The sequence below is a fragment of the Garra rufa genome, chromosome 3 (assembly GCF_049309525.1).
Source record: "Garra rufa chromosome 3, GarRuf1.0, whole genome shotgun sequence".
NCBI classification, from domain to species: Eukaryota; Metazoa; Chordata; class Actinopteri; order Cypriniformes; family Cyprinidae; genus Garra; species Garra rufa.
The window spans coordinates 6,598,835-6,622,179 of NC_133363.1; the positions used below are offsets into that span (position 1 = coordinate 6,598,835).

Genomic DNA, 23,345 nt, shown 5'->3' on the forward strand with positions numbered 1-23,345 from the left:
TGAATGGGAGTACTAGGGGCACTACTTTGAGCGCATCAAAATCGATATTTTTACAACACTAAGAAGGCTCGACACACCATGACACTTTGCTAGAAGTATCGCCTGGGTCTCTACACATGAACTCCAGCATTGAGAACACTGTTTGTGTACACAGAGTTTACTAAAAAGAACTCACTTTCACTGTTTGGGTTTCCGCTCGCAGCCGTCTTGCCAGTCAAGAAGTGTCGATCTCCGAATGTGACGTAATAGTGAGGAGAGTAAAGATGGATAGCTCCTAAAGCATATTTCCATATAAATGCACGACTAATTCGTTGTTTTGTCGCAAGTGAAAAACAATATTAACCTTCTAGTTGTAAAAAGAGCCTCATATAAGAAACAGTACTAAAATCAAAAGCCGGAAAAGGCATGTATGATCTCGCGTGGATAGTTGTTGCCGGAAGACAGTAGGCTATCGGTGACCTCACCTGAGTGAAGACAAAGCTGAACAGCGAAGACATTTCGGTACAATATAATCAAAAGTGCATTACCTCCACTCTTTCTGCAGCCACTTGTAGGCCTAGAGCTTTTGGAATAACATTTGCCTTCAAAACGATTTCTTTGGTGTTCCTTCTGTTGTAGGCACTCTGAAGTCATCACGGTCAAAGTGGTCACTACAAACTCTGTAGTCCTTCAGTCTTGGCATCTCGGTCAGCGTGTTGATGTCAATTTGCAAAGCAAGTAGCCACAGATTCAGTATATTCCTTGTGCACCGGAACGGCAGTCGGCGAAAATATTCCTTTTCATCTTCTTCTCACACCCGGGAAAAGCACAAAAACGAACCATCTTGCCAGTGATGAATGTCTCTTGCAAGTCGCATGCAAAGCTCCTGCATTCAACCAAGGGGGATTTCCGGCGACAAGTTTCACGCGAAGTTACGTCATAGATTGAGAAACAGCTACGATTACTATTTAGACTGGTGTATTGAATGAAACCCGTTGTTTTGTATTATTACTAATATTATTATTATTATATATAGATATTGCTAAGTGATCATGCTTTTTTCATTGGAATTAAAACTTCATGACATTTCGTCCTATGGAGTCCATTCATTCGCATTCGGAGATCGACACTTCTTGACTGGCAAGATGGTTGCGAGCGGAAACCCAAACAGTGAAAGTGAGTTGTTCAAAACCTTTCTTTTTAGTAAACTCTGTGTACACAAACAATGTTCTCAATGCTGGAGTTCATGTGTAGAGACCCAGGCGATACTTCGAGCAAAGTGTCATGGTGTGTCAAGCCTTCTTAGTGTTGTAAAAATATCGATTTTGATGCGCTCAAAGTAGTGCCCCTAGCACTCCCATTAACCGGCCATTTGACCAGAAAACGAAATCACGGTCAATCTTAAAAGTGGCTCTTTCGTCGTAATTATGCTTTTAGATGAAAGTTTGACTCGTTTACAATCCAAAAAACACCCCAGATTGCATTTTGGCGAAAGTTTCCCTTTAAGCAGCTCAGATGTTTAGAGTAAATGACGACTGCTATGTTCATTATTATATCCAACAATAGAACACCTCAATCGCTCAGTCAGAGACACACTGTAAAAAAATTCCGGTAAAAAACTGGCAGCTGTGGTTGCCAGAATTTTACCGTAAAAAATATGGTAGCAATGTTTTACATTTTAAGGTTTTCACTTAAATTTACAGGTAAATACCGTAATTTCATACTAAAAACCGTAACTCATATAATGGTAATGTACCAACTTTTTGAAGAACTGAAATCTGTTTTGTACCTTTGTAATACAATGATAACCACCAAAAGCAGGTGGTGATGACAACATCACATGATGAACCAAAGCCCATCGCACAGAGGTTTTAAATGACAACATATATAGAAGGTGCACAGTGTCATTCACACAAACACTAAACACCATCATGGTAAAACACATAAAACTTAAATAATGCAAAAAACATTAATTTGACAACATTAGATGTAACATAAAACACTAATGTACAAAACCGCCAAGAAAAAAAATTAAGATGAAGTTATATCAAAAAAAAAAAAAAACATCAAATAAAAAAATGAAATACAGGGAATTCTGGGAATATCAATTTCAATTCACTGTAAATGTTACGTTTCTTTTTCACTTCCAAAAACGGTATACTACCGTAAAATTAAATGCAATGTCCAACACAGTTTTTCACCGTATATAGAAGGGGAACTTACCGTTAACCATTTCACAGGTTTTTACCGTAGCATTTTTACAGTTTTTTACCGTTAAATTCACTGTCATTTTTTACAGTGCAGTATTGTCTTGTCGACACAATGGTGATCAGAGTCGGACTGTTTCAGCTCGGTGAGGGCGGGTCCAGGGGCGGCGCTCGCAATTTTGGGCCCTATGACAAAATATGAGGTTGGGCCCCCCCTGCCACACCAAAGCAGATCTCTGGGGGCCCCTAAAGGGCATGGGCCCTTAGAATTGTCCTAACTTCCCCCCCCTTAGCGGCGCCCCTGGGCGGGTCTGAGGTAAGTCGCTCATGTCAATCTACTATCGTGGAAGCGGCCTCTGTCTGTGTGTCGTCACACCAACAAGAAGCTGGAAATGAACTGATTTTAAAAAGGGGATATTACTGTGATATTAAAGTGGATTTTTATCATTGTAGGGTGGTTGTGTACACAAACTGCCAAGTGCCAACACACATTAATGTTCAAACAACATGTAAAAGTGAGTTTTGCATCCGATGACCCCTTTAAATACGAGTTGTAGGGCAGGCCTGCACCATCACTGCGACACTAATAGACTAAAAGTCACAGAAAAGGCAATTATTGCCAAGAAGGTATTTAGGAAAGCAAATGTGTGAACGTGCTTTCCTCTTAAACTGTGTGTTAATCTGAGTGTTAATTGTTAATCTGACCAAACAGTACCTACATTTAATAATAAGGCAAGAATTTTAAAGTTTAACTATTGAGACAAAGAAATCGATGTTTATGTTTTAATATAACAATATAGATTACGTGGCTTAGCAACATCAGCAAGAGCGTCAAGTCAGGGATTTGATGTGCTTTCCATAAAATTTTCTATTAGTTTATATCTTCGTTATAGACGGAAAATCACAGGTTAAACTACAATAAACGAGCGAGCAAAGGTTATCAAGAGAGCCAAGTGACTCTGGCACAGACAGAGAAGCAGCAGCAGATCACATCACCCCTCCCAACAGCAGCTTCACGGCAAACCTGCTGCTGCTGCTGCCTCACATTATTCGCGACTGAAACGCCGAAAAGGACGGTCGCGCGCACAGCCATATTCATTCGCGTTTCCACAATAGCCCATTACAGTGTGCCTGTTTGTCATGGATATGCTGGGGAAGAAAGAGCGGAGAGGCAGGGATGTGAAGGGCTTGTTGAAGAGGAACTGGATTCTCATTGCAACCATCACCTCGGTGATCCTGGGTAAGACGGGCTGGAGCGCGTTCATGCTCCGTCCACATTTCTCCGCATCTCTCTCTTCATTGTCGTGCTCGTTCACGTCTCACGCCGTTAATTATGTATCCATTGCTGTTGTTTTTATTAACATCAGCGGTAATTCTTTGTCTGTGGATGGTGTTATGAATCTACAACGCCGTTATTATAATAGCATTCAATGTCTGGATTGACAATGAGGGCAATTACTGTGTTTATGTTTGTTGCATTGAGCTGCACATATCTGCAGGTGTGTTGATGGGTGAATGAAGAATGAAGGCATTGATTTGTGTGTCTGTCTGTCTAGATATTTTACTACTGCCACAGAGAAACGTGACCAGACTTTGAGTGTGACACAGTAAAATCTGTCCGTGTTTCATCTCACACAAGCAATGACAAATAGTATTGAGAGATTGGGGCTAGTTGTCACACTTTACTCCAGTGACGCTGCTGTTTTAGAGTCTGTTTAAATTTCTAAAAGCTAATTGAATATGTTTATAGTTGCTTATTTGGAATAAAGACCGTTTGTTGGATATATTTTGATCTTGAAATCTTAAATAGTTTGAACAAAAATGAGTATTTCCTGAGAATTTATTTCAAAACACATTTGGAAAAATTTAGCATTACATCACTTGCTCACTAATGGATCCTCTGCAGTGAATGGGTGCCGTCAGAATTAAAGTCCAAACTGCTGATAAAAACATAAAATAATCCACAAGTATGACTTCAGTCCATCAGTTAATATCTTGTGCACTTGTAGGAAAAAAATCCATCATTTTTAACTTCAAACTGTTGCTTCTGGCTAAAAATATGATATGCGTCTCATATCCATAATGTTGCTTTCTCCAGTGAAGAAGATCAGAAGTCGTCTGGTCTGAATCAGGAGAGAAATATGCACACATCAAGTGCCGTTTACAAGAGAAAACAGCCCAAATCAGTTTTAACCAAATATGTAATAATAAATATATAATAAATTACTATACAGAACAGATGTGAGAACCTTTCTGTTAAAATACGGAAGTCAGACGTTTACATACACCTTGCAGAATCAGCAAAATGTGAATTATTTGAGCAAAACAAGAGGGATCATAAAAAAAGCATGTTATTTTTTATTTAGAACTGACCTGAAAAGGATATTTCACAAAAAGACGTTTACATAAAGTCCAAAAGAGAAAATAACAGTTGAATTTATAAAAACGACCCTGTTCAAAAGTTTACATACGCTTGATTCTTAATACTGTGTTGTTACCTGAATGATCGACAGCTGTGTTGTTGTTGTTGTTGTCGTTTTTTTAGTGATAGTTGTACATGAGTCTTTGTCTTTGTCCTGAACAGTTAAACTGCCTGCTGTTCTTCAGAAAAATACTTCAGGTCCCACAAATTCTTTTTTTTTTCCTTTTTTTTTTTTTTAGCATTTCTGTGTATTTGAACTCTTTCCAACAATGACTGTATGATTTTGAGATCCATCTTTTCACACTGAGGACAACTGAGGGACTCATATTTAACTATTACAGAAGGTTCAAATGCTCATTGATGCTCTAGATGGGAAAAAATATGCATTAAGATGAAAAACAAAACATGATATTTAGGCAAAATAAGAAAAATGTACACATCTTCATTCTGTTCAAAAGACTCACCCCGACACTTAATGCATGTTTTTTCTTTTCTGGAGCATCAGTGAGTGTTTGAACTTCCTGTAATAGTTGCATATGAGTCCCTCAGTTGTCCTCAGTGAAACAAGATGGATCTCAAAATCATACAGTCATTGCTGGAAAGGGTTCAAATACACAAAAATGCTGAAAAACCAAAGAATTTGTGGGACCTAAAGGACTTTTCTGAAGAACAGCAGGCAGTTTAACTGTTCAGGACAAACAAGGGACTCACAAACAAATATCACTAAACAAAAAAACACAGCTGTGGATCATTCAGGTAACAACACAGTATTAAGAATCAAGTGTATATAAACTTTAAAACAGGGTCCTTCAATAAATTCAACTATAATTTTCTCATGTGGACTATATGTAAACATCCTTTATGTGAAATATTTTATTCAGATCAGTAGTAAATAAAAAATAGCATGCATTTATTTCAAAATAACTAACATTTTGCAGATTCTGAAAGGTGTATGTACTGTAAACTTTTGACCTCAACTGTATGTCCTCATGACGTAGTTGAACCTTGTCGTAATGTATGCCAGTGTGATTTACAGTAATTATGTGCATTTGTTTGCTCATCAGCCATTTTTGAGGCCTGTATTCATTATTATTCAAATTTAAAACCGTTCTAACAAGCCATTTGTGTAATTAAAATATATAACCTTACAGTAACTTAGACAACTTCACCCGAATGCCAACTCTCTTCTACATTGTTTGTGCAGAAGTGAACAAAAAAGTCTTTATGACAACCATTTCTTAATAGAATTCTTGAAAATAAAAGCATGGTATATACTCAACTGTAAGTAATCATAAATGAGTATTTGCGTTGCCACAAACCGGCCAGTTCGCAAAGGCTTAGTCATCACAACATTAATGGTTTAATGCTTGGCAAAATGCTCAGAACTTATATAGGCTGTCTAATAAAATCTCACTATTGCCCTATTAGGCATTTCTGAGCTGATCGTTGAGGCAGTTAAGCAGAGGTCATAGATTATACACTATATGTACTGACAAGGCAATGAGAAGAGTCTTGACTGTAGTGATGGCATGGACTGTTTTCATATAAAACTAATATACTTTTACAATATATAAAATACAGTTACGTAAGCTTGTGCAGTCACCTACAATAAAACAAAAAGAAGGGCAAGCAAATAACTCTTTCAGTTGCATCATATCATCATAATGCTAAAATGTAATAAAGATATGTTTCAGTACAACAAAGTCTTTTGTAATCGATTGTGGCATTTGTGCTCACCTGGGTTTAGGTTGGATCAGCATTGCATTTTTAGTTGTGAAGCCATCCAATATGAAAACGAAGTGCATTTTAGCAGACATATTATGAAAATAACATGCTTTGGAATAAAAAAAAAATACATGTAAACTAAATGTAATGTTTTCTGACACATAATTACACGTTAACTTCAATTAAATGAAGTTTTCGCTTACATTAAATGCAATTAATCTGAATTTTAGGAGGCTTTTCAGGGTGTCACTTAAGTAGGGCTTTTATATATAATTTTATAATTACTTTTATAGTCTTTGAACATTTGTAATGTTAAAGTTGCAATTTAGTAAATGTACAAATGTTAACTTTAAATATGATATTGACTAACACACTTAAAATGATAAACAAGTACAGTTAGTCAATGCGTAAAAATAAGTGTACTTCTTTAAAACATGACCGAAGATTATTAAAACAATGATTTAAAATGTACTCTAAAGTAAAAATTTTATTTGACATTGTTATGAAGTTCAGTTTTTAAAAGTGTACTTAGTCATAAAAGTGTACACTATATACTGTATATGATTTTTAGGTTTTAAAAAAAGATATAATTTAAAACATGTACACATAAAAAAAAGAATATAAGTGAGCTAAGTGTATGCTTTCAGACACATAATTGCATGTTAATTTCAGTTAAATTAATTAGCGCAACTGTTTTTTAGGGTGTCACTTAAGCAGGACATTTATATATATAATTTTATAATTACTTATTGTCTTTGAACATAGTTGCAATTTAGTAAATAAAATTAAAAAAAACTCTAAATGTAATATTAAATAATACACAATTAAAATTATAATCAAGTATTTTACTTGTAATTTACAAGTAATTTTAGTAATTTACATCTACTTTAAGTGCTTTGGTATGTTAGTCAATGCATCAAAATAAGTGTACTTTAAAACATGGCAGAAGATTATTAAAACAATGATTTAAAATGTGCTTTAAAGAAAAACTTTTATTTTGACATTGTTATGAAGTTCAGTTTTAAAAGTGTACTTAAGTGTGTATTTAGTTATGAAAGTATACACTTAAGTAGCCTTTTATTGTATAATTTGTATGAAAAAATATAATAAAATTATATATATATATATATATATATATATATATATATATATATATATATATTTTTTTTTTTTTTTTTTAATTAAAAAATGTACACAAGTTATTTTTGAGAAGGGATAAAAATAACTGCAATTTAGTAAATGTAAAAATATTAACTTTAAATATGATATTGACTAACACAATTAAAATGAAAAACTACCTTTTTAAAGTACTTTACATGTGCTTTTGTATGTAAGTCAATGCATAAAAATAAGTGTACGTCTGTAAAACATCACAGATTAAAACAATGATTTAAAATGTACTCCAAAGTAAAACTTTTAATTTGACATCGTTGTGAAGCTCAGTTTTTAAAAGTGTACTTAAGTGTGTATTTAGTCATGAAAGTGGCCTTTTATTTTATAATTTTTATTAAAAAAAAAAAAAAAAAAAAAATATATATATATATATATATATATATATATTTATTTTTTTATTTATTTTTTATGTTATTTAAAAAATATCATTTAAAAAATGCACATTAAAAGTTATTTTTTATAAGGAATAACAATGACAATAATGACAACTGCACATTAGCACACATATAATTGGATTTTTGTTGAAACGTTTGGTAAATTACGCCTAACGTTGTAGAAGGAGGTTGAAAACAGACATAAATATTATTTGCTGTATCTGCAGTGCAGTCAAACAGAATTCATTAAGTGTATTGGAAAGCTTTTTAGTTTATTTGATATACGCTATATCTGACTATATCAATATCCATCATCATAGAAGAATGAATCCAACACTCAAAATGACACATTTTCTGAAATATATGTATCAGTTTAACAGCTGCAGATAATTAAATCTTGTGTTGGGTGTCTGATGTAAGGACAACAAATACAGGGATGTTATTTTTGGCCTGAACATCACAAAGCATTTACAGCTCGGCATTATTGTTAGCATCCTTTCGAAATGTCAGTGAGATTGGAAATCTCTCTAAAGATCAGGGACAACTCTTTGTATTTGTGTTCAGACAGTATAATCATATGAAGTTGATCTTGAGATATTATTGGATTATTTAGCTCTGTACATTCAGTCTGGCTTGTTTCAGGCTTCGTGTCGATTAGGCGCAACTGAGAGCTTCACATTTACAGTCAGTTTGACGTGCTTTCTGTCTTTCTGTCTGCAGGGATCGGGCTGGGAGTGCTGGTGCGGGACTACACCTCTCTGTCTAAACTGGACAAGCAGTACTTTGGCTTTCCAGGAGATATCCTGATGAGAATGCTAAAGCTGGTCATCCTGCCTCTCATCATCTCCAGCATGATAACAGGTATCCTTCTCTCCTCAGCCCATCAGAGTATCTCCATTTATGACTCGCTATGAAAATCCAGAGGTTGTAAATGTTGCCCTTATGTTAGCAGTGTCCAGGGCCACCTTCAGGGATGAGGGTCTGGCTGTAAAAGATTAATGGCTGCTCTGCCAGACTTTTTTCAATCACACAGAATGGCAGAATCACCCACTACTAGCTATAATGAAAAAAAAAAATTTTATAATTTGAAATACTCATCAAAAATACCCTTTTATGATTATCCAAACATGTCAGCCAGCATGGATATTATGGTTAAAACTACAACCTAAAGAGCAAGTTATAAAGGTTTTTATGTGTCTTAATATTTTGTTAGAATCCCCTTCAACAAGTGCAAATGCTTCTAAGATCAGAAAACATTTTCTAATTTTCTCAGAATATACAATTAAAGGGGCCATCGGATACAAAACTCACTTTTCCATGTTGTTTGAACATTAATGTGTGTTGGCAGTTTGTGTACACAACCACCCTATAATGATATAAATCCACCCAGTGGTATTTTTTTAATCTTTAAAAGTAATATCCCCTTTTTAAAATCAGGTCATTCTTAGCTTCCTGTCGGTGCGACAACCATAGACTGCAAAAAATATGGACGTAGTGTCCGTGATATCATCCGTAGGTTTCTGAAGAACGATTTTGAAGCCTATAGTGGGTGGGCTTCGGCCGTCGCCATCTTGGAATCGCGTCATCGTGCGTCACTCCCGGATAATCGAAAATGGGCAAAGAGGCGGGAAGTGGGTGGAGCTGGGTGCTGAAACCATGCCTACCGAGCACGACAGTGGTGACAGCAGCGGCAATCCCCCTGTCACTCAAGTGGCCACGCCCTTAATTACGCAGAACTTTACGGCTTAATATAAATTAAAGGTTCACTGAAGTGCCTTGAAACACGCAGCGTTATTCTATGTGGTGACGTACTTTTAACTGAAACAAAAACATCACCCAGCGAGTTGGTTGTCGTCAGGTTGGTGTGTCCCGGGCTTAAGGCTAATATATTCCTACTAAAAGCCAAAAAACTTTAATTTTGATTTCAGGGGGACTTTAAACGGATGAGTTATAAAAAATTCACCCCCCTCACCGTTGATATTAAGGGCAAAACTAGCTTTTTGTACCAGGCTGTAAACATACTTTTTTCTGCTGTAAAGTTGGGCATTTTAACATGGGGAGACAATAGGATTGACTCTCTTCTGCAGCCAGTCTGTAGCGGCCAGTCGATGAATTGCAGTTTAAGTCACTTCCGTGTTGGATTCAACAGAGAGAGTGGGAGGTTGCCGCTTGGCGACAAAACACAGACAAAAGCCACTCCCACGATAGTTGATTGACATGAGTGCTATACCGTAGACCCGCCCTCACCGCGTCTCCTTTTTAAAAGGGCAACCGCTGATCCCGATCTACATATGCATCTAGTTTGTGCAAATCGTTCCTGATGCAGCTTCACCCACAGCAGAAGTGAGTATAAGGGTTTTTAATGCATCTTTGCAAACGGCCTTTCTTAATAATGTGCTTGTTGGCAAGTTTGGCCGCTAAACGTGGCTATATGCATCTAAAGTAAACATTACGGCTCATAATCCCACATCAGAGAGGGGTGGAGCAAGCAGAGCTCATTTGCATTTAAAGGGACCATACAATAAAATGAGCTGATATTTTGCAGAGCTGATTTTGACAAAGTAAAAGGCTGTTTTTTACACTACGATTACGAATTTTTAACCACAGTATATTATAAACTTTTCATTAAGACCATAAAGAATCATATGAACTTGTGGAAAGGGCATCCGATGACCCCTTTAAACATAGGCCACGAATACACTGCAAGTTTCAGGAGTAAAAACTACATTTAAATGCGGGAGTGAGCCTCTTAAATTGTACCATGTGTCAGCAGCAGTTACTCCCGCATTTGTACCCATTGAAACATTTTGCCATCTTGGGGGAGTTAATAAGAATTTAGCCATTTGGTATCTGCCATTTTTTGGCTAAAGACTATTTTTGTCTGGTGATTTTAACTAAACAATCGCTGATAGACCTGTGTTTTGTTTATGTTCAGGAGGCTGCTTTAGAGAGCGCTGTCTTGCAGTGTTGCCATGTCCTCGTATTTACAAACACTTTTAGGCATGTTAGCTTATAAAGCCAGCCACTTTATGAAGGTAATAAAGTGGTCTGTGTCAGATATGAGATATATGATTTTTTTGGTGTTATAAAACAAAGCATTTGGGGTGTTTTACAGTTTTTTTGCGCTTGTCCTTGTGTGATGTTATTTTTCTATTAATGGAGTAGTTCACTTTCAGAACAGAAAATTACAGATAATGTACTCACCCTCTTTGAAATGTTTTAAGTAGCAATTGGGTGTGTTTTTGTGAAAACCTGGCAACCCTGATGCACCTTTACATAAAACAGTAATAGCGCTCCAATCCATTCTTAAAATAATGACTTATTAATGAAAGTAAAAACTTATGCAAGCAAATTGCGCCCATAGCTAAAGTTTAGCTGCTAAACTGTAAACATAAAAAAACTATAATGTTGATGAAACAACACAAAATATGTCTAAGTTATATTCTTTATTATTAAGCAATGACAGTCTATGTTGATCGACACATTCTTAGGAAATAGTGGGTTCACTGCGAATTATCAGAACTATTTCAGTAAGATCATAATATAATAAAAGCTGCACTGGGTATACATCAAATATTAGCACAAAAAAATTGATTTTCACACTCAATTGAAAATGTACACATAACATATTAATCATACTTACAGATTGTGGTTCAGAGATGCTTGTTGGTACAAATAAAGAATTTCAATAGATTTCAGTTACAATACATATTTTTAAAGGCTGTTTTCTCAAAATTAGTTTTTTGCACATATTTTCATTAAATAATGCCTCATATTTAAACCTAACATTTTATAATTAGTTAAAATACAAAAAATGCCACATAATATTACATAATACGATTTACAAAGTGCAGTAAACAGTAAAAGTGTTTGCGCTGCAAACCAGTGTGTTCATAATTAAGATAATACATTAACATAATATGGTAAGATACACCAGTTTGCAATATAACAGCAAAACAAGCTATTTTGACACTGGAAGCCAGACAAATTAAATTCAATTAAATTAAATTCAATTTAATTATAGATCTCACAGAAAAAAAGGTAGATAGTCAAATATTTTATTGTACAATACACAGTGCCATCCCAAAAGAAGAAATGCACTTTGTGTCTAAGGTTGGACCACATTACTTTGTGTTTTGGACAATAAACTTGTCATTTCTTGGAATAAAGGCAGTAGAGTTCTTACAGTCATTGCTGAAGATCAACAATAATTTATTAATGATTTATTTTTATTACATACTGTAATAATGGCAATATATACAAATCACAGTCATACATGCCCCCTTTGCAGATGCAATACTGGATTGCTGGATTAAAATGATCAGTTAAGCTTAGTATGCAACAGACCAATCAGAACAGTTTAGAGATAATTTGTAAATAGCTGTAGTATTTTTCTAAATTCTGAATTCATTATTTTAATGTTTTCAAACTTTGTGTTGTCCCTTATCACTGCAAATCATTGCAAAAAGATAAGGATTTATTATGTCTCAAGAACTTCCGAACTTTTGGAAGGATACTGTATTATCTTCTGGTCTTGTTTGTGAAGGAGTGGCAGCACTGGACTCTGAAGTGTCGGGCAGGATCGGTCTTCGTGCCGTGGTTTATTACCTCTCCACTACCATCATTGCTGTCATTCTTGGTGAGTCATGTAAACATCACATCAATAAACTTTAAAGACATTCATTGTGATTGTTTAACAATGATGTTGTGCTCAAAAGGAATTGTTCTTGTGACGACAATTAAACCTGGGGGCTCTCAGAGTGCTGATAGTATCGAGAGAGCAGGAAGCACTCCAAATGTAACCACTGTTGACACCCTGCTGGACCTTATTAGGTAAAAATCACATACCTTGTTGATGATGTACAGTGTGGCCAAAATATATGAACACTTAAAGGTGCTGTATGTAATGAAAAACAATAGTACAGCCAGTTATTTCACTTTGAAAGGTGCGTTCTGTGTCAGAATGTCTGTTTTTGTTTTGATCTGTGTGACTCCGCCCACTGCCAATTTACCCAATTGGATTTCAACACCCTGGGTTGCCAGTTGGTGGAAAACACAGCGTATTGCAGCCATGGAAGCCAGCAAACCAACTGGGTCAGAGATTGCAGACCCTACCCAAAAAACCTTGTCATTCATTTAAAAACCTCTATGACCAGAGGCATATTAAAATGCAGATATATCAACTAACAGTGTGTAAGGCTCGTCGTCTGTTGTGCATCCTCAATCTGGCAACCCGCACAGATAGCTGTCAATATTACATACTGTACCTTTAAAGAAATAATTAAAAATGTATGATGTTCAGTGCAGTAAATAACAAATTTGTGCAACGTTTTAGGTATGGCTTTGTGTGTCCAAATATTTTTTGGGCCACTGTATATGGGAACCAATTCTCACTATTACTATGAATATTGCCTTAATAAACTAATTTGATGCTTATTAAAATTTAGTTAGGTAGTTGTAGTAGTTATGTCTTGGTATTGGGTAGGGTTGTGTGACCTTAACCTAGAGTGCTTTATAAGTACTGATAAACAGCCTGTTACGGTTGTGTGCTGGACGAACGAGACGTGAGACGAGATACAAAACAAACAATATATTTAATATAAATCTTCAAGATGAAACAGGCAGGAACACAGAGAACTTCCACACACGTTGTGATAACATTAAGGACCGACAGGGAAATGAACTCAAAGACAGACTTATAAAGGGTGATACTGATTAAACACAGGTGACGGTGATGACGCTAACGAGGGTTAAACCAAAGTACACAGATCAACGGGGAGACAACGGGAGAAACCAATGACATGAACTGACAGAACTGTGACACAGCCCAAATGCTAGTAATATGCATGATAGTAAGCATCTAGTTTATTGTGAGAATTGGTCTCTAAACTAAAGTGCTACCTATAATATGACTATGAATCTGTATCAAGCACTTAAAAAATCTAATTTCTTCTTAGGAATATGTTTCCTGAAAATCTTGTGCAAGCCTGTTTTCAACAGGTAAAATATAATATGTTTGAACTTACAATAAGTCATGCAAATAAAATATTGTGTTTTAATTAGCATCATCTGTGTTTTAGTATAAGACGCAGCGCAAAGAGATTGAACCATCGAAAACCAGCATTAGCACAAGTAATACGACTACATTCCCTCCGCTCACCACCATTATTTCAACAGTTGCACAGGTGAGAGAAAGATGAATGGTAAATATGGTAAACGCATGGTAAATATGGATAATGTGTGTATTGATTTTTGGCTTTGTTATTTTGTAGAATTTGACCAAAGACTACAAGATCGTGGGCTCATATTCAGATGGCATTAATGTTCTTGGTCTGATCGTGTTCTGTGTGACTTTCGGCCTGGTCATCGGCAAGATGGGGGAAAGGGGCAGAATCCTGCTTGAGTTCTTCGATGCTCTGAATGAGGCCACCATGAGAATCGTTCAGATAATTATGTGGTTAGTTCTGACACATTACAGGCAAGAATCACTGTTATTGCTCATACTCACACTCGAGAATCAGCTCTGTTGGTTTAAGTCAGTAAGAAAACATCCAGAACACCCTAGCAACCACAGGACAACTCCCTAGCAACCACCCAAACAGCCTAGAAACCACATTGCAACTCCCTAGCAACCACCCAAAACAGCATAGAAACCACATTGTAACTCCCTAGCAACCACCCAAAACACTCTAGAAACCACATTATAACAGCTACCTAGCAACAACCTAGAAAACCCTCAAAATCTTCTAGAAACACCCCAGCAACCTCCAAGAATACACTAAAAACAACATAGCTACCACATAGCAACTCCATAGCAACCACATAACAACTCCTAGCAACCACCCAAAACACCCTGGAAACCACATAATAAAAGCTACCAAGCAACCACCCAGAAAACCCTCAAAACCATTTAGTAACACCTAAGGACACCTCAGCAACCTACGAAATATGGTAAAAACTACACAGCAACCACCTTAAAACTCTATAGCAACCACATGGCAACTCCTTAGCAACCACCAAAAACACCCTAGAAACCACATATTAACAGCTACCTAGCAGCCACCCAGAAAACCCTCAGAACCATCTAGTAACACCCCAGCAACATCCCAGAATACACTAGAAACCACATAGGAACCAACTGGAACTTCCTAGCTACCAGGTATACCCTAGAAATCATATATCAACCCCCCAAAATACGCTAGAAAGCACCTAGTAAAACCCCAGAACACCCCAACAACCTCTGAGAATAAGCTAAAAACCACATAGCAAACCACACAATTATTTTTCAACCATTCAGACTACATTAGAAACAGTAACTGTCTAGTAACCAGTCAGAATACCTTAGAAACTGCACAGCAACAACCCAGAAAAGCCTAAAAACCACATAATTCCTTAGCAACCATTTGGAATACGTTTAAAACCCCAAAACCACCATCTAGCAACCACTCTGTTTGCCCTAGAAACAGTATCACAACCATTTAGCAACACCCTGGAGACCACATAGCAACCACCTAGGACTCCCTGGCCAGAATTCCCTAAAAATCACATAGCAACTACTGAAAATGCTCTAGAAACCACATAGCAACCATTCAGAATACTCTAGAAGCCACATAGCAACATCTTAGAAATCAAATAGCAGTTCCTTGGCAACCATTTCAAAAAACCTTAGAAACTACATAGATACAACCTAGCAACCACTCATAGCAAGCACCACTCATTTTCTTAAAAAAGTCAACATCTATGCTTTTTTTTTACAGTTATGCAGTTGAAAAACATGCAGGATAATACATTAGCCTATAAATATGTTTCTATGAGTAATACTGATTATAAATGTAATGATACTTAATGAATTTTCTCTGTCAGTTACATGCCCATCGGCATCTTGTTCCTAATCGCTGCCAAGATCATCGAGGTGGACGACTGGGAAATCTTCAGGAAGATGGGCATGTACATGGTGACGGTGCTCAGCGGGTGAAGACGCTTTTCTAATGTTCTCTTGTTGATTAGCAGAGCAGCAGATTTACTGTCAGGCCGTTTATATTTGCCTCTGTTCACACACAGATAACAGCCACAGACGTTAAAACTGCTCTAGCTGCAGATGTGCTTATTATACATTTCATAAACTCCAAATCTCCACTAATTTGAGCGATATAGGCGACCGGACATCAGTCAGGAGATTCTATAGCTGCCATTAAATGCCATCTGCACTCATGTGGAATGAAGCGAGAGAAGATGCACACTGCTGAGTCAAACTGAAAAAATACTAGAGACTAGGATATAAATCCAAGTGACCTTGATACAAATACTGGATGCTTTCAACCACAGTCTCTTTCAAGGAGAGATCTATATATATTTATGTTGGCTTGAGAAAGCTTCCACTCCAATATTTCTAATCTATCTATCTATCTATCTATCCAAGCCTAGCAACTAGCCTAAGACTCTCAATGTACTAGCAACATGCTAAAGTGTGCTACAGCTTGCTAAATCGATTCAGCCAAGCCTAGCAACTAGTCTAAGACTATCAATGTACTAATTCATGGTAGCAACATGCTAATCATGGTATCAATGTGCTAAAACATGCTAGCAGCGTGCTAAATTTGTGCTGCAGCTTGCTAGAAATGTTTTAAAAACTAAAAACTTTTACTGCTATTTAGGAGAACTCTTAGTGCTAAGATAAAATGTTTTGTGAATACGGGCCCAGGAAGTGTTGATGGAAGAAATCTACTGCATCTGTTTTGATCACTAATCTGAATTCAACAAAAATGTGATTTTCTCAGTTTTTTGTTCAAAATGTTACTTTTTATGAAATTTACATACATTCAAGTACTGATAAAAAAGAAAGCAAGCTAAAGTATTATATATACTAGTCAACAATTGAAGTGCATCAATACCTTTCATTAAGTTGTCCTTAAACCAAAATAGGACAACCTTGATCAACTTTTTGATCCACTTCAAAAGTTGACTACTATATATATATATATATATATATATATATATACATATATACAGTGAGGTCAATAAGTATTTGATCACCCTGTGATTTTGCAAGTTCTCTTACTTAGAAATCATGGACGGGTCCACAATTTTCAGCACAGGTGTATTTCCACTGTGAGAGACAGAATCTAAAAATAAAATATCCAGAAATCACATTGTATGATTTTTTAAACAATTTATTCATGAATTACTGTGTCAAATAAGTATTTGATCACTTGAGTCAAAATTTTTTTATATTTGGTACAGAAGCCTTTGTTAACAGTTACAGAGGTCAAACGGTTCCTGTAGTTCTTCACCAGGTTTGCACAAACTGCAGGAGGGATTTTGGCCCACTCCTCCATACAGACCTTCTCTAGATCTGTCAGGTTTCGGGCTGTCGCTGAGCAACACAGAGTTTCAGCTCCCTCCAAAGATTTTCTACTGGATTTTTAGGTCTGGAGACTGGCTAGACCACTCCAGAACCGTGATATGCTTCTTACAGAGCCACTCCTTGGTTTTCCTGGCTGTGTGCTTTGGGTCATTGTCAGGTTGGAAGTAGGGATGGCGAAAACTAAAAAAATTCTTGACCGACCACCGAGCCTCATTAGCCGGTTGAAACCGGTTAACCGATTAGTTTAAAATATGGTACGCTATTTGAAATAACAGCCATTTCGAGCCGCGCCTGCAATTTCGCAACTCTGTCGCATCTCTCTGCCGCTCTGCCTCCCGCACACACACACACACACACACACACACACACACACACACTGCCACTCACGTCACTTTTTAAAAATCCCCTAGGATATTATTTTTGTTGAAATTAAACAAACGAGTAAATTACTATCTAAAAAATTGGTTGTTAGTAGGACTGGACCAGAATATTCAAATCGAATATTCGTTCGGTGGGTTGGCATTCGATTTTAAATTTTGAGATTCAATATTCGTTTTTTTTTTTCCATACACCTTGCATCCCCCGCAAAACGGTTCTCATTTGCGCTTAAATATGAATGAAGAAGATCAGACTGCCGCGCCACTAACACAGAAACAGCAAAAAAAAAAAAAAAAAAAAAAAAAAGAGAGAGAAATTGAGTAATATTTGAGAGACTTTATAAAGTACAGTCGGGCCCACTTAAATGGTTTAAGCAAAACTAGGGCTGTGACTGTCATAATGACAACTGCGCCTCTGCTTTAAATGCACGCATAAAGCTGACCGCAAAGCCCCAGCAAAAATAATTACCATGAATGTGTCGGGGAAAAGGTAGGGAGATATTTGAATTATTTATTAAAAAACTGGTATTTGACACAAAGATGAAGTTGATCCTGATGCCATTTGCTCATTGACGCGGCTTTAATACCTATGCATATGCATTAGGCCTATAGCTATTGGATTTGGAAGAGTTTTGTTTTCGATTTGAATTATTTAAATTATTTTTTTTACAGTTTCGGATGATATATTAGTCTTACCTTTATGAGCAAAAATGAAGTTTCACATAGCGCTGGCTGGCGCTTCCATGTTCTGCAAAGCGTGCTTATATCTATGGGTTTTAATTGAAATCGTGATGACTTGGTCGTTACTTTAAAAAACAAAAACTTAAATTTAACAAATAAAAAGTGTTCCAAATATATGTCTAAATTAACTTTATAACCTAAATAAAGGTAAATAAATGTAATCACTTTGCTATTAAAAACAGCAGCTGTGCAGTGGGGAAGAGAAAGAGAAAACAGACCGGTTCCAGTCGGACTCGGGCCAGTAATTCTGATGAGCTGTCGGAGAAGGTCCGGGCGAGGTTTTAGTAATGTTTGCAACGAATGTTTCTTAAATAGCCGATTTAACATTATTATTTAGGCTAGATTCATATTTAAATGTATTATTTATTTGATTTATTTTAGCGTTTTGTAGGCTGATTGTTCACTGACGGAAGTGCTCAAATAAACACGCACGTTTGTTAATAATGTTTGGGCCTCATTTATTTTGGGTTTCAACATAATATACATAGGCTGTGTATTTTATATAGGCTTATATACACAAACGTTATATATAATGTATATATATATATATATATATATATATTTATAAATAATTTAGATACGAATAATTTATTTATATATAAACACCGCGCCATTTTTTTCGTTCTTCTTTTATTTAAATAGCCTACCCTTCACGGTGCCAGTAATTACTGTGCTAATTTCTGATTTGGGAGTGATTTGTTTGTTAAAATTTTTTAGGCTAACGTTACCTTATTAAAAGTATTGCACTTAACAGACATGTGTGTTTTGTATCACTAGCGCGGTGTCCGTTCATGAAGCGTATAAGCTCTGCCTGCGTGAGGCGCGTCGCATCCAGCAATGTTCTATTACAATTTATTAATTCTGAACGTGTGGTGTGTCCATATTGCACCAAAATGCAACACTGCACTCCCTCGGGTCCACAGCAAAAATCGTTTGGATGAACTGTTCTCGACATAATAAAAATGCAAACAGAAAGACATACAGAGATTCCTGCCTTTATTAGAGAGAAGAATATGTTCAGCCCCTCCCACCGAAGCTTCGAAGCTCAAAAAATGGTATTCGGACCAGCCCTAGTTGTTAGACCGTTGTGTTATTTTGTGTTGACATGCAGATGTTTGGATAGGCCTATTGGCCCATGTGCGCCGTTGCGCGCAAAGTTTGTATATTTTAAACACTTCCGAGGATAGTGGGGGTCACGAGTCACTGGCACGGTTATTTTGGGGGTCGTGAGCTGAAAAGTTTGGGAATCCCTGGCCTAATAGACTGCAACATGATAAAACCAATGGATAAAACAGGCACCTTCAGAATGCGTAAAAGACGCACCGGCACTTTTTTTTTTTAACCGACTACCGACAACTTTGACCGGTTAATGTTGATACGGTCAACCACCGGTCAAACGGTCATCGGTTAACATCCCTAGTTGGAAGACCCAGCCACGACCCATCTTTAATGTTTTTGCCCAATATGTCACAATGCATGACCCCGTTCATCCTCTCCTTAATACAGTGCAGTCGTCCTGTCCATGGTGCAGAAAAACACCCCCAGAGCATGATGCTTCCAGCCCAATGCTTCACTGTAGGTATGGTATCATTGGGATGATACTCATCATTCTTCTTCCTCCAAACACGGTGAATGGAGTTAAGGCCAAAAACTTTGGTCTAATCTGACCACAGGACTTTCTCCCATGACTCCTCTGGATCATCCATATGGTCCCTGGTAAACTTCAAACGAGCCTGGACATGGTCTGACTTAAGCAGGGGAACCTTCCGTGCGATGCAAGATTTTAAACCATGACGTCTTACTGAGTATTACTGATAGTAGCCTTGGAACCGATGGTCCCAGCTCTCTTCCCGTGTAGTTCTGGGCTGATTCTTCACCATTCTTAGCATCACTGATACCCCACGAGGAGAGATCTTCCGTGGGGCCCCAGTCCGAGGGACATTGACGGTCATCATTAGACTCTTCCATTTTCTGACAATTGCTCCAACAGTTGTTCTTTTTTCACCAAGCTGCTTGGCAGTTGCCCCGTAGCCCTTTCCAGCTTTGTGAAGGTCTACAATTTTGTCTCTTGTGTCTTTTGACAGCTCTCTGGTTTTGCCCATGATGCTACTTAGACTTTGGGTGACTGTGGGGTGCACAGGTGTCTTTATGACAGCTAACGACATCAAACAGGTGCTACTAATTTAGAATCATGAGCAGAGTGTAGCTGGACTATTTAAAAGCAAAATATCAGGTCTTTGAGGGTCAGAAATCTGGCTGATAAGCAAGTGATCAAAGACTTATTTGACACAGTAATTCACAAAGAAATCGTTAAAAAATCATACAATGTTATTTCCGGATTTTTATTTTTAGATTCTGTCTCTCACAGTGGAAATGCACCTGTGCTGAAAAATTGTGGACCCGTCCATGATTTCTAAGTAAGAGAACTTGCAAAATCACAGGGTGATCAAATACTTATTGACCTCACTGTATACATATATATTTATAATTTAAATTTGTTCTTTTGAAACATTGCTTGTTAGAATTTTATAAAATCTATTCTAATGTTCATTGCTTATGAAAATGTACAATAGCTTATGTTTTAAAACGTTCTCTTTTCACAGACTAGCCATCCATTCCATGGTATTCCTCCCACTGATATACTTTGTGATTGTGAGAAAGAATCCATTCTCCTTCACTCTGGGAATGGCACAGGCTTTGCTAACAGCTCTCATGATTTCCTCAAGGTGAGTCAATGAATATTCTAGCGTCTGTCTGGCTATTATCTGGCTGTTAACTAAAGACTAGTTAAAAATACATGGCTTTTAATATCTGAGAGATTTTAAAATGCTAAGCATCATAAAGTCACTGAACTTGTAAATGGTTACAGAAAAACTTTTCTGTAAAATCTGTCAACTCGAATCTGCAGAGTGGCTCTGATTTTTAGCAACTAGCGCCAGCTCATCCAGACTGTAAATCAGAGCAAAAATCTAGGCAAACCTAGATTTTTGGCCCGATTTACAGTTTGGAAGAGCCTTGAAGAGCAACTTTTTGCATGAGTCAGTCCTTGTGAAAAAGACGTGCACGTAATTGTATTAAATGTGCACTTGTAGTGTATTTCAAAGCTTAAAATTATATTTTTAATCAACTGTACTTGCAGATAATATAGTATTAATTAAATAAAAGGCTACTTAAGTGAGCTTAAAGAAAGGCCTTTACTGCCTAATATTTAAAAAAAATATATTTTTTTTTGTTTACATTAAATAGGGAATTTGTGTTTTATAAGTACACTTATTTTAATGTGTTGACTAACAAATTGAAACACATGTAAAGCTGTATAATAATATCTGTATAATAGTGTGTTATTCAATATTACATTTAAAGTAAATATTTATTAAAATGCAACCTCATTAAAAAAAGTGTAACTAAAAATATATTATTTAACCCATTAACTGTCACCCGTCCACTAAGTTTACTTCACCATCGTTGGAAAGGTCTAATGCTCCTAAATAGATATTTTTTCTTTTTTTGTGTTATAAATTATTTTGGAAAAGTAATAGATCAATTTATGACAAGAGTGCAGCTCAAAAATGTACTTCATAACAGGAGTTCTGACCTTTGTCACAAACAGACTTCCTTGTTGCCTTTTTACCTAGGCAAGGCAAGGCAAGTTTATTTATATATCACATTTCATACACAATGGTAATTCAAAGTGCTGTACATAAAAGGAATTAAAATCATAATAGCATAAAAATCATAAAAATGTAAAATAATAATCACAACAATAAAAACAAAATTTAAGAACATTTAAGATGATTTAAAATTAATTTATACAGTAAAATGATTATACATAAAATAATGCAATCTGTTCGGACGTAGCACAGTGCTCATTCAATAAATGCACAACTGAACAGATGAGTTTTGAGTCTGCATTTAAATGTGGCTAATGTATTAGCACATCTGATCTCTTCTGGAAGCTGATTCCAACTGTGGGAGGCATAATAGCGGCTAATCAGTTGAAAACTTTGAAAGTGATTTTAAAATCAGACATTGCATTAACATGGAAAATGTACATCAAAATTATATTACAAAATGTTTTTGTTCATGTTTAAGTTTGAATACTGCATTTTCACGTCTACATTTAAAAATGGGAGGTTAAAAAGTTGACATTCAAGTTTCAACATTTTCATTTCATTTTCAGCATCATTACTCCAGTCACATGATCCTTCAGAAATCATTCTAATATTCTGATTCGCTGCTCAATAAGCATTTTTCATTGTTATCAATATTTAAAACAGTTGAGTAATTTTTTTCTGGATTCTTTGATGAATAGAAAGATCCAAAGATCAGCATTTATCTGAAATAAAAAGCTTTTGTAACATTATACACTATACCATTCAAAAGCTTGGAGTCAGTATAATTAATTAATTAATTTATTGGTAAATAAATGATAGAAATTAATACTTTTATTTAGCAAGGATGCTTTAAATTGACCAAACGTGATGATAAAGTCATTTATGATGTTACAAAAGATTTCAATTTCAGATAAATGCTGTTTTCTGGACTTTCTATTCATCAAACTAACCTGAAAAAATTCTACTCAGCTGTTTTCAACATAATAATAATAATAATAATAATAATAATACATGTTTTTTGAGCAGCAAATCAGAATATTAGAATGATTTCTGAAGGATCATGTGGCACTGAAGACTGGAGTAATGATGCTGAAAATTTATCTTAAAGGAACACTCCAGTTTTTTTAGAAATAGGCTCATTCTCCAACTCCCCCCAAGTTAATAAGTTGAGTTTTACCGTTTTGAAATCCATTCAGCCGTTCTCCTGTTCTGGCGATATCACTTTTTTGCATAGCTTAGCACAGATCATTGAATCCTATTAGACCAATAGCATTGTGTTCAAAAATGACCAACGAGTTTCGATATTTGTCCTATTTAAAACTTGACTCTTCTGTAGTTATATCGTGTACTAAGACCGGCGGAAAATGTA

At 36.1% G+C, this 23,345-nt stretch overlaps 1 protein-coding gene across 3 annotated transcripts in view; it reads left to right on the forward strand.

Moving 5' to 3' along the window:
* The first annotated feature begins 3,183 nt into the window (after positions 1-3,183).
* The window catches only part of slc1a1 (solute carrier family 1 member 1), a 30,328-nt gene continuing 10,166 nt past the window's right edge, over positions 3,184-23,345 (forward strand). For all 3 annotated transcript variants that reach the window (XR_012355204.1, XM_073835629.1, XM_073835628.1), the window contains exons 1-9: positions 3,184-3,426; positions 8,601-8,741; positions 12,427-12,519; positions 12,599-12,713; positions 13,838-13,880; positions 13,961-14,065; positions 14,153-14,337; positions 15,744-15,851; positions 20,966-21,088. Coding sequence is in view for 2 of the 3 variants with exons in the window: in XM_073835629.1 (XP_073691730.1) it covers positions 3,327-3,426; positions 8,601-8,741; positions 12,427-12,519; positions 12,599-12,713; positions 13,838-13,880; positions 13,961-14,065; positions 14,153-14,337; positions 15,744-15,851; positions 20,966-21,088 (1,013 nt within the window). In the remaining variant the exon portion in view is untranslated. The remainder of the gene's footprint in view (positions 3,427-8,600; positions 8,742-12,426; positions 12,520-12,598; positions 12,714-13,837; positions 13,881-13,960; positions 14,066-14,152; positions 14,338-15,743; positions 15,852-20,965; positions 21,089-23,345) is intronic.